This window comes from Miscanthus floridulus, chromosome 19 (assembly GCF_019320115.1).
Source record: "Miscanthus floridulus cultivar M001 chromosome 19, ASM1932011v1, whole genome shotgun sequence".
NCBI classification, from domain to species: domain Eukaryota; kingdom Viridiplantae; phylum Streptophyta; class Magnoliopsida; order Poales; family Poaceae; genus Miscanthus; species Miscanthus floridulus.
The window spans coordinates 114,702,561-114,714,061 of NC_089598.1; the positions used below are offsets into that span (position 1 = coordinate 114,702,561).

The 11,501-nt window shown below is 43.8% G+C and overlaps 1 protein-coding gene across 1 annotated transcript; it reads right to left on the reverse strand.

Annotated features, from left to right (window-relative positions):
* Positions 1-7,441: 7,441 nt before the first annotated feature.
* On the reverse strand, positions 7,442-8,131 carry LOC136526657 (uncharacterized). Its single transcript, XM_066519251.1, has one exon. It carries the CDS (start codon positions 8,129-8,131, stop codon positions 7,442-7,444), a length of 690 nt encoding a protein of 229 aa, XP_066375348.1.
* Between the last annotated feature and the right edge of the window lie 3,370 nt (positions 8,132-11,501).

The following is an 11,501-nucleotide window of genomic DNA, read 5'->3' on the forward strand; positions in this document are numbered from 1 at the left end:
TCCACCATGCGAGTCATCCTGAGAACGTGTCGTGCACGCATTTTAAAGTGCCCATAACAACTAAACGGTTGCTTTAGGAACCAAACCATCTTCACCATGCTCAAGATGGCATGCGAGGCTACCAACCCGAGCTAAAACACGACACTACCTCCTAACTCGATTTCACAAAATAAATCACCAAACATTGCGTTGTCTTGTTGTTTATAAACTTGAAAATATTCTAAGTCATTGAGCTGAGCTTGATTCCAAGTTGCATTTCTAGGCTATTAGAAATGTTGGCTAGCAATGTTATTTTTCCATGGCAAGTATTTCATTGTCATCTACAAAGTTCATATTCCAAACTTTATTTAAGTGCTACATATATGTTCTATAGTGTTTTTGTTCAATAAAAAATAGTTTTAAACCCTACTTGATACATATGAGTTATGGAATAGCTTCTCATTTAACATTTTTATTGATCATCTTAAATTACAAAAATGTTATCTACACATTCCATCATAGGCATTATCACATAAACATGATGCTCATGACATGATTTCATAATTTGTTTAGGGCGTAACACCAAGGGTGTTACAGCTCTCCCCCCTTAAACAAAATCTTGTCCCAAGATTTCATGTGAGTGCCTAGTGTAGGAAAAGGGATAAGAAGTATACTTTTGTCTTAAACCATTACCTCAATACTTCAGGGAGAAGATGGGGATAATGCTCCAGAATATAACTCTCCTGTTGCCAAGTGGCTTCATCCTCCGAATGATGTTGCCACTGAACTTTATAGAATTTTACCACTTTGTTCCTAGTGACTCTCTCTTTTTCATCCAAGATTTTGACGGGATGCTCAATATAAAAAGATCAGGTTGGAGAGGGAGTCCTTTAATTTCCACCACTTCATTGGGAACCCGTAGACACTTCTTTAACTGGGAAACATGGAAGACATTATGGACTACTGACATAATATTTGGGAGTTGGAGATGGTAAACAACTGAACCACACCGTTCCAAAATTTTATAAGGTCCAACATAACAAGGAGTTAACTTTCCATGAACTCCAAATCGATGCACACCTCTCATCGGGGACACCTTTAGGTACACATGGTAACCAACTTCAAACTGCAAGGGCCTTCTCCTCTTGTGTACATAAGCTTTCTGACTGTTCTGAGCTGCTTTCAAATGACTCTGAATAACACTGACTTGCTCTCTTGCTTCCTCTATGAAATTAGGTCCAAAATAACCACGGTCACCCACTTCCACCCAATTAAGAGGTGTTCTACATTTCTTGCCATACAAAGCCTCGAAAGGTGCCATTCGAATGCTCTCTTGATAGATATTGTTATAGGAAAACTCAACTAAAGTCAAGCATTCATCCCACTTTTCTAAATAAGAAATGGCACAAGCTCTCAACATGTCTTCAAGTACTTGATTGACCCTTTCTGTCTGACCATCAGTTTGTGGGTGATAAGCTAAATTTCTGAGGAGACGAGTACCAAGACATTTCTGGACTTGCTCCCAGAAATGAGAGACAAAGACTGACTCTCTATCGAAAACAATGGTAAGAGGAACTCCATGTAGGGTCACAACCCGATCAAAATACAACTTGGCATACTTTTTGGCTGAATACCTTGTATCCACTAGGAGGAAATGAGCAGACTTGGTAAGACAATCCATAATGACCCAAATAGAATCATACCCCTTTGCCGTGTAGGGCAAACCCACAACAAAGTTCATGGAAATATCCTCCCATTTCCAAACAGGGATAGGCAAGGGCTGTAGAAATCTAGGCATACGAATATGGTCCACCTTAACCCTTCCACAAATTCACATTCTGAGATGTATTTAGCAATGTCTTGTTTCATATTTGGCCACCAATACAAGTGATGCAAATCATGATATATCTTGTTAATTCCCGGATGAATGGATAATTTGGAGTTGTGAGCTTCATCCAAAATTTTTCTCCTAAGCTCATCACTTGAGGGAACCACCAATCGGTTCTTGAACTTCACCACACCTTGATCATCAATACTAAAATGAGGACTATGCCCTTCGGCGATTAGCTTCTTGATATGCAGAATTCTCAAAGCATCTTGCCTTTACTCTATACTAATTTGCTCAAGTAGATCCAAGACTAGAGCAATATGGGCTAACACCTCAAAATGGTTGAGAGACAAAGTTTCTTGTTCAACTTGATGCGACTTCCAACTTAAGGCATCCGCTACCACATTAGCTTTTCCAGGGTGATATTGAACTTCTTAGTTATAATCTTTGATTAACTCAAGCCACCTCCGTTGTCTCATGTTCAGCTCAGATTGAGTGAAAATATATTTGAGACTCTTGTGATCCATGTAGATATGTACTTTATTTCACAAAAGGTAATGTCTCCAAATTTTTAGAGCGTGCACAACCACAGCCAGCTCTAAATCATTGGTGGATAATTCAACTCGTGCTTTTTTAGCTGTCGTGAAGCATAAGCTATTACACGTCCATCTTGCATAAGCATGCAACCCAATCTAGTCCTAGAGGCATCACAATACACATCAACTGGCCTATCAATATCTGGTTGAGCAAGAACAGGAGTAGAGGTAAGAAACTTCTTCAGGGCTTGGAAAGCCTCTTCACAAGCCAAACTCCACACAAACTTGACATCCTTCTGCAGCAACTTGGTCATCGATTGAGCAATTTTGGAGAACTTAGGGATGAAGCACCGATAATAACCAGTAAGACTAAGGAACTGACGAATCTGATGCACTGACTTTGGAGATTTCCAATTTAACACATCCTGCACCTTGCCATGATCCACAAAAATGCCTTCAGGTGTTAGGACATGTCCCAAAAACTGCACTCGATCCAATCAAAACTCAAACTTGCTGAATTTGGCATACAGCTTGTGTTCCCATAATCGAGTCAGGACTATGCGAAGATGTTGTGCATGCTCTTCAATGTTCTTAGAATATATCAATATGTCATCAATGAACACCACCACAAACTTGTCTAACTCCGGCATGAAAACTAAATTCATGAGATATATGAAGAATGTAGGAGCATTGGTGAGACCAAAAGATATGAGTAGGTATTCATAGAGGCCATACCTAGTTGAGAAAGTTGTCTTTGGTATATCTTGTGGTCGGATCTTAATTTGGTGATAACCAGAATGAAGATCAATCTTTGAAAACACCTTGGCACTAGCCAACTGATCGAACAAAGTATCAATATGAGGTAAAGGATACTTGTTCTTAATGATTACCGCATTGAGGAGGGCGATAATCCACACACATCCGAAGAGTGTCGTCCTTCTTCTTCACGAAAATTGCTGGACAACCCCATGGTGAAGAACTTGGATGGATGAATCACTTCTCCAACAATTCCTCTAACTATTTCTTCATCTCAGCCAATTCCTTTAGAGCCATGCGGTAAGGACGCCACAAAATAGGAGTAGTACTAGGTTCTAACTTAATGGCAAACTCCATATCTGTCGATAGAATATCGTCGGCAGTCCTTCGAGGGGTATCCCATGAAGGTAGATTGATCGGCAGAGGTGCATGTAATCAAGAACAAAAAGGCAATGGAGACATAAGAGTTAGACAGGTTCGGGCCATCTACATGACGTAATACCCTACTCCTGTGGTCTGTTGGTTTGTATTGGCTATCGTATGATATTGCGTGCATTTTGAGGGGGTCCCCTACTCGTCTTATATAGCCAAGGGTAGGGTTACAAGTCGGTTAGATCTAGGAGATAACCCGTAAGTAATAACAGGTTATAGGAATCATGGGATCGAGTATATCCTAAAAGATCTCGTAGCATCTTCAGGATATCGCCCTTGATGTTTTGTGGTACATGCCGAGTAGAACCATGCATCATAAGTCTTCGTCTTGTGGGCTAGACCACCCCTGGCGATGCAGCCCATGAGTCTGTCATAGGTATCCGGGGTCATACCCCCCACAGCTACTCCCCGAGAGCCTTGTAGCCACAGTGTAACGTCGTCTTGAGCTTATTCGAGTAGGTGTAAACAAAGCCGAGCAGTCAGACTCATAGTCCGACCACCCTAATGAGTCGCCGAGCAGTTGTGGACCGTAACCGACCAGCTTAACTGTTCGGCCAAGCCCGGGCTTACCCAAGTAAGGCTTGCTAGAAGGATGTAAGGAGCTCAAGTTCAAAATCGAAAATTTCCTCGCTGTGAACCAAGTGTGCCCACTTAGAGTCCAACCATGAGAAAGGGAGATAATCTTCTTCAACTTCGGGAGGCATGGAGTCTTCCAATGAATAGATTAAAGAAAACACACTCACCACAAGGTGAAGTGTGCCCACTTAGTCCCCGAGCCTAATAGTAGGTGACATGATCACGTGGTGCCAGGGTCCAGAAAGTATAAGAAAGATAGAAGACCAGTCGAACAGGCAACCAATCCATGGGCTGAGCCCTGAAATGAAAAGCGCACATTCACCGCAAGGTGAAGTGTGCCCACTTAGTCCCAGAGCCTGACAGTAGGTGACGTGGTCACGTGGTGCTAGGGTCAGAAACAACAGTAACCAAAAAAAGTCCCCAGTATGGTGAGAAATCGAATCATAATGATGACGTAGTTCCCGAGCCACAAGTGAAAATCTCGGATAAATAAAAAAGTGTCGATTACTCTAATCGTGGAGAAAAAACCAGAGTAATGACTGTACAGTAGAAATTACTAAGCCTTGATGGTATTGCGGAGAGGTCGGCGAATATTTGGTGTGTAGTACCGAGTTGCATCAAAAAATGGGTGATATGGGTTGTAGTTGCGTGGATGCCCAGATAACGGCCCAGCATGGCGCTTTGGAGAATTTGGAAGGGCGCAAATCACCATGGTGCGCTTTCCCAAAAACCCTTGAACGCAAAAAGTCGGGAGGGTGCCTTTATAACTATGTCGCCGCACTCCACGCTCCCACCTTTGCCACTCCATCACTTCATCATCCTCCTCGCCCTCGTGCTCCCCCATTCGCATTCACACGTGCTCCGCCACTAGAGCTAAAAACCTTGCGTAAAGGGACCAGTTCCAATCCAGATCTAAGGGATGGCGCTGAAGAGGGGAGGTGGTAACGTGAAGAAGGCGGCCACCGGGGCGAGCCGTGATAAGGAATGGGTACCATCACTCATGGGGGAGACGGAGTTCAACGAGATGGTGGAGACAGGCGTTCTTCCTAATCGTGTCACCTTCGGATGGCGTCCAGCCGACAATGAGCCCTATCCGATGCCACACATCGACGAACTCGTTGTATTCGAAGATACTTCTGGCGTGGATTTGGGCTTCCGGTACAATGAGCCCTATCCGATGCCAAACAATGCCTGCTGCAACGCCAAACATGGCCGGCTATGGTCGCGCGCGGGCGTGGGCACGGCGGCAGGCCTTATCTGCTTTGAAAAGAATGAGTGGAGTGGAGGGGATGACTCTCGGTGGGGAGTGGGAGATATATTTTTGAGAGAGCAGGCATTGTTTGGCCGATAGCGCATAGGCCGAGGAAGCACGGCGTCCGAACAAACGGACGCCATGAGGAGAGCATTACCACATTTAGAGTGATGTAAATCACCGAGAACAGAAGCAATATATCATTTTACTGCTTAAGCTGGTTTTCATTTGCAACAGCATGAAGAAAAGCTTCAGAAATGCCTGAAATTTTAAATGAACATAATCAGCACAATTCAATCTGTACTGGAATATATATAAACAATAGCAACGCAGAAAAGAAATATATATTAATTAATTAGCTTTATCAAACAAAAGTATAGTCATGAAATAATCACAAAGTGGATGTAATGAATACAAATTAAACCATTCATCGCTAAACTGATGATATATAAACAATAGTAACGAAGAATAACTGAAGCCTCTCCTTCACTGTGTCTTTTCCCAAAGAGTAGTTTTAGAAGGGTATATGAATAGCTTGGGCCGAATGAAATGAAGACCAAACCTGCACGGTTAGAGAATGACTATATTCACTGATTGTGGAGTTCTTGAATGAACTAGGACAATGAAGTTGATAGCAAATAAAAGTTATTCTTAAGAAGAATGCAAGCAATCCAATTGACTGATTCTTAGAGAGTGTTTGGTTTCCCCTCCTAATTTTTAGTCCCTATCACATCGGATATTTGACACTAATTTAGAGTATTAAATATAGACTAATTACGAAACTAAATGCACAGATTGAGACTAATTTGCGAGATTAACCTATTAAGCCTAATTAGTCTATGATTTGACAATGTGGTGCTACAGTAAACAGGTGGTAATGACGGATTAATTAGGCTTAATAAATTCGTCTCCTACGTTACCGACGACTTCTGTAATGTGTTTTATTATTACTATTCAAACACTCGATGTGACACCCCATGTGACACCCAATGTGACACATCTTAAACTTTAGTCCCTGTATCCAAACATCCTCTCAAACGAAATAAGGTGTCTGTGAGTAGATTAATGCTGGAATACAAGCGTAACAGTGTCAAAAAAATGTACCTATTAGCATAATAAGCTTTGGATATATTTCGGAGACTCTCTCCTGTTCATAAATGTCATACATGTAAATATAAATCAAAAGCTATGATAACAGTACAGTATCCTAGCAGTTTTTGTTAATATTAAATAGATGCTTAGTAGGCAAAATTTATATAGGGCCTTCTCCAGATAGAATAGCCCATATCAATAATGTGAGTGCAAAGTTCAATCAGGCCAAAAGCTTGAGGTAAAACAATAGTCAGCACAAAGTTCAAGTGTACAACAAAGAACCTGCCAATCGGGCAAAGGTGGCATATGGACTCTCCTCAAATGGCAAGAAAACTATTCTAACAACCAGAGTCCCCGCAGAAAGGAAATGAAATGAATACATTTGATTCACTGCAATCATGAACTATCCTAACAATCATGAAGAAAACCTTCATAAGTTCATGATATGTTACATTAAAGTACGATTTGCGAGGACCGACTTGATTGACCACAAGCAGGCATCAGGAAAGAGAAAACAGAAATACTACCATTTTAATCGCCATAGTCTGTACAAAGCACTGAAAATTGTCGATCAAGAAGCAAGGCAGTGAGAACGGTCGATCAAGAAGCAGGCCACCATCAATTGCTTAATAATGCAAAAATACCACAAAAGTAGTAACCATATCAAACATGCACGTAGTAATTGGGAAGCAAGAAGAACATAACAAGCACTCAAACAAATTGATTTCTCATTAAGGATGCCATCATGAAGGTACATTATAATCAATACAAGCATACATATACAAATCACCAAAAGGAAAAGGATTTACACCAACTAACTATGCTGGCACTAGAAGTTTAGTTTTGCCGATAACACACGATCACTTAGGACTTGCACGATTCATGAACTAATCAAACAAAAAAAACGACTACTCATGAACGAACAAGCAATGCATATCCAGCGCATCCAGCACAGAATCACGAAGCAGCCAGTATCCGATTCATGATAGGTCAAGCCCGGGCCGGGAGCTCCATCTCCGGAAAGAGATTGCGGATGAGGCGCAGGCTCTTCCCCGCCGTGGTTGGCCTCGGCATCTCCTTCTTGGGCGTGGCGGCGACAGTAGCTGCGGGCGGATGCAGGGACTGCGGTGGATTCGTCGGCGACGGAGACGGATTGATCATCTTGACTTGGTGCGGCGCGACGTGGACGGTGCCCTTGGGATCGCCGGGTGGCCAGTTGGCGTCGTAGACGACCGCGTAGCCGGATCCGTTGGTGGACGACGACAAGATCGTGGCTTTGAGCCAGAGCACAAGAACCTGACCCGTCTTCAACGTCGCAGTCCTCGTGCGGACACGAACCACCGTCCCAGGCTTCAGATGGGCGGGGACTCTGGGAGAAGCTCGGAACGCAGACCCGGCCGAAGATGGGGCGGTCCGAGGCGGCGGCGGAGACGGAGTGGCAGGAGTGCAACGGGACGAAGCACGAGGCAGGGGCTGTCGTGACGCGTCGGTGACGGTGGAGCCTCGGGAATGGGAGATCGTCGAAGATGGTACCTCTCGATGCGTTGGACGAGGGCATGGATCCTGGACGGCGTCGCTCGAACCGTGACGCGGCGGCGCGGACGGCTTCTTGGCGACCGACCTGGTGGGCGCCAAGGGCTTGGACTTCCTGCACTGGAGCTCGCGGCGGATGCTCCGCATGCCGGAGGAGGAGGACCGCGGCGGCAGATACATCACCATGGAAGGCGGAGGAGAGCTGCGGGTGAATTGGATCGACGAGAAGCGGAGAGAGTGGGTGGATTGCGAAAGGAAGGCGACGGCGAGGGAGCAGAGGAATTGCGTTCGCGCCAGGGGGAAAGGGAAGGGGGAGGGCGTGGGATATAAGCAGCTGGACTGGATTCTAGATCTGGCCCAGCCACGCGGTTTCGAGTTCGACCCGAAGTTGGATAGATAGATGGGCCAGTTGCCGTATGGCAAGTCGATAAACGAATCGAGGCTGGATCCAAGGTGTTTGTAAAACGGAAAAAAGAAAAAACACCAACGGAAACAGCTACGGAGGAAAAAAGAAAAACCACCAACTTTATATTTCATGATTTTTCTATGATTTACTATAATATTTTAAAGATTGAGCCAAAATAAACATTAAAAAAACCACAAACAAAAACCGCTATGGAGGTAAAGTGACCGGTTTTGAGAGATGAGGGAAGAACTATGTCTGGGTTTAAAGTTGAGGGAGTAAAAGCTGATTTCCGCGATAGTTGAGGGAGGCAAAATTGACTTTTTTCATATTTTTTCAGCCGTTGGGCTCTCTCGGATGGGGATCTCGTCTGTCAACTTTAAAACCTATAGCCCATTATTAGTTGTCCTAGTTGCTGCTTCGAATAATGAACTATTCCAATCCCGGACCTTTGGTGTTTATTTTTAGCATTTCAGCATTTTCTAAAACAGATTATACTAAAGTCACTTGCAGCAATAAGTATTTTGCTACAACAGATTTGATTAAAACAGAAACATCAACCCATTTGCGGCAAAGTGATACCGTAATCCACAAATGCAGCAATATTGTTGATAGGATTTACTGACAACACAATTCGATTTGATTGATCACAAGCATGCATCAACAAAAATCAGATATATCAGTTTATTGAATCTCTCGGTATCAGCTCACCACATGATAAATTGCCAACGGCACACCCACACTTCCAATGATCTAACGCAAAATGTTATGTTACTATATAGGATTGGCTTGGGCAAATTAAGCGTTCTTCTCATCCAGCTCCTCTTGAATGAAATGAGAAAGTGTGCTAATTTTATTTCCCTAATTCCATAATATTCAAAAATATTATAGATAGGTACACATCAATATATAATAGAAAATGCCCATAGCATGAAGTTCCTCCGTAATCCTTCATCAAGCCACTTGACTATCGACACAAATCACACTTGGCTTGATCTTCCTTGAATGATATAATCCACTTCATGTCATCATGTGGCCTTATTGGTTCATCGATCGCAACTTCGCTTGCTCTTCACCGTTGCCTTGGTCTATCGACACCAAGTTCTTGCTCAAGCTTCTTAGCCGCGTGCGGTTAGTCACTCCAAAGCCTTCGACTTGCCCTTCACACTTGCAACCTAGTCCATCGTAGCCAAGCCATATCTCTTGATCTTCTCCACCTAGCCACATGACATCATGCCATGTCTCATATGCAATGAGCTCCTTTATTATAACTAATTGAGCACTACCAACATGAACAAGCCACTTCTCCACTATGGCTTTAAGTGTTGCTCACACTAGTGTACCTGTGTACTAATCCCTGTGTATCTCACAATATGAACACATGTTAGTCCACCTAGGTTGTCACTCAATTACCAAAACCAAACTAGAGTCTTTCAATGAGCACTGAACGTCCACACCGGATGCCCCTAATAGCTAGTTTCCAATGACTACAAAACTAGTCGTTTGGCGTGTCAGACGTCTGGTGCGCACCTCCGGTGCACACCTAATATGTTCGGTGTGTGTAAGTGCTCGAGGTGTCCCAAAACATTGCTATTGGAACCCCAGTCCGGTGCGACCTTCGATGCCTTCATCAGATACGTTCGGTGAGGACATTTAAACTATGCACGCTCGGCTAGAAACCACTGTTCACGTCCAGTGCATACACATCCGATGCACACCGGACTCCTCTATGCTTCGCTGAAAAACTGGTTAAGTCTGGGTGCCAGCCGACACATCCGATGCCATGTACGGTGGTCCACCGGACATGTTCGGTGCCTCCTAAACAGCAGCGCTAGTAGCACTCTCAACTCTTTTGCAAGTGTGCCAACTCTCAAATGTTTTGCCAGACATGTTAGACCAGAGTTCACATTTTATTCAAAGTATTTTCAAAAACATTTTTTGGCTTGCTTTCCGACATGTCACTTAGGCCTAAATGCAAATGCATAGAACATACACCTACTGGCACTAGATGACCAAGATTGCTAATTAGAGCTCCCCTCTTAATAGTACAACCATCTATCCTAAATCCCATCACATACTCTACTGCGTCTTGACCGGCAAAGCAAAATCTCTATTTATGCCTTTGCCTTCACAACTTGGATTTTGTTTTTTCTTTCTTCTTTTCCAAATGAGAGCTTGCTCCAATTGGATTGATCACCCTTCATCCATCTCCAAGTCTTGCTCTCCATCTTGGTGTCGACCTAACCTAGCTTAACAAACACTTAGCAAAAGGTTAGTCCACTAGTTGTCTAATTACTAAAACCAAACATAGGGCTTTCACCCCCGCACAAACCCTAGGCTAGCAAGAAGGGATATGGTTTCCCCACCACACACGTGGGGATGTTGAAAGCTCTAGTTTGGTTTTGGTGAATTGATGAAACCCTAAGTGCTAACCTAGTTTATCAAAGTGATCATGAGATAGGTAGCACATTCCAAGTGGTGAAGCAAATGAAGATCATGACATGATGATGGTGATGCCATGGTGATGATCAAGTGCTTGGACTTGAAAAGAAGAAAGAGAAAAACAAAAGACTCAAGGCAAAGGTATAAGTGGTAGGAGCCATTTCGTTTCGGTGATCAAGACACTTAGAGAGTGTGATCACATTTAGGATCGATAGCCATACTATTAAGAGGGGTGAAACTTGTATCGAAATGCGGTTATCCTAAGTGCCACTAGATGCTCTAACTCATTGCATATGCATTTAGGATCTAGTGGAGTGCTAACACCCTTGAAAATGTTTGTAAAAATATGCTAACACACATGCACAAAGGTGATACACATTGTGTTTAGTACTTGGAAGCAAGGGTTCAAAACTTCACTGGCGGAGTGTCCGCCCGTAGAGTGCGGATAGTCCGCCGGTGCCACCGGCGCCCTGTATAGAAAAGACAGGGTTTCACAGAGTGCATCGGACGCTGTCCTCGTGGGACGGGACATGTCCAGTGGCTAAACCCTACGTTCGGTCTGTAGCAGCAGTGAGCGCGCGGTCTCGGTCTCGTGACCGGACGCTGGCGTGATAAGTGATCGGACGCTCAGGGCCTACGTCCGGTTAGTGCTGACATTGTAGCATGAGGAAC

Coding starts and splice junctions, on each gene's coding strand:
- LOC136526657 (XM_066519251.1), bottom strand. CDS start 8,131: ATGCGGAGCATCCGCCGCGAGCTCCAGTGCAGGAAGTCCAAGCCCTTG.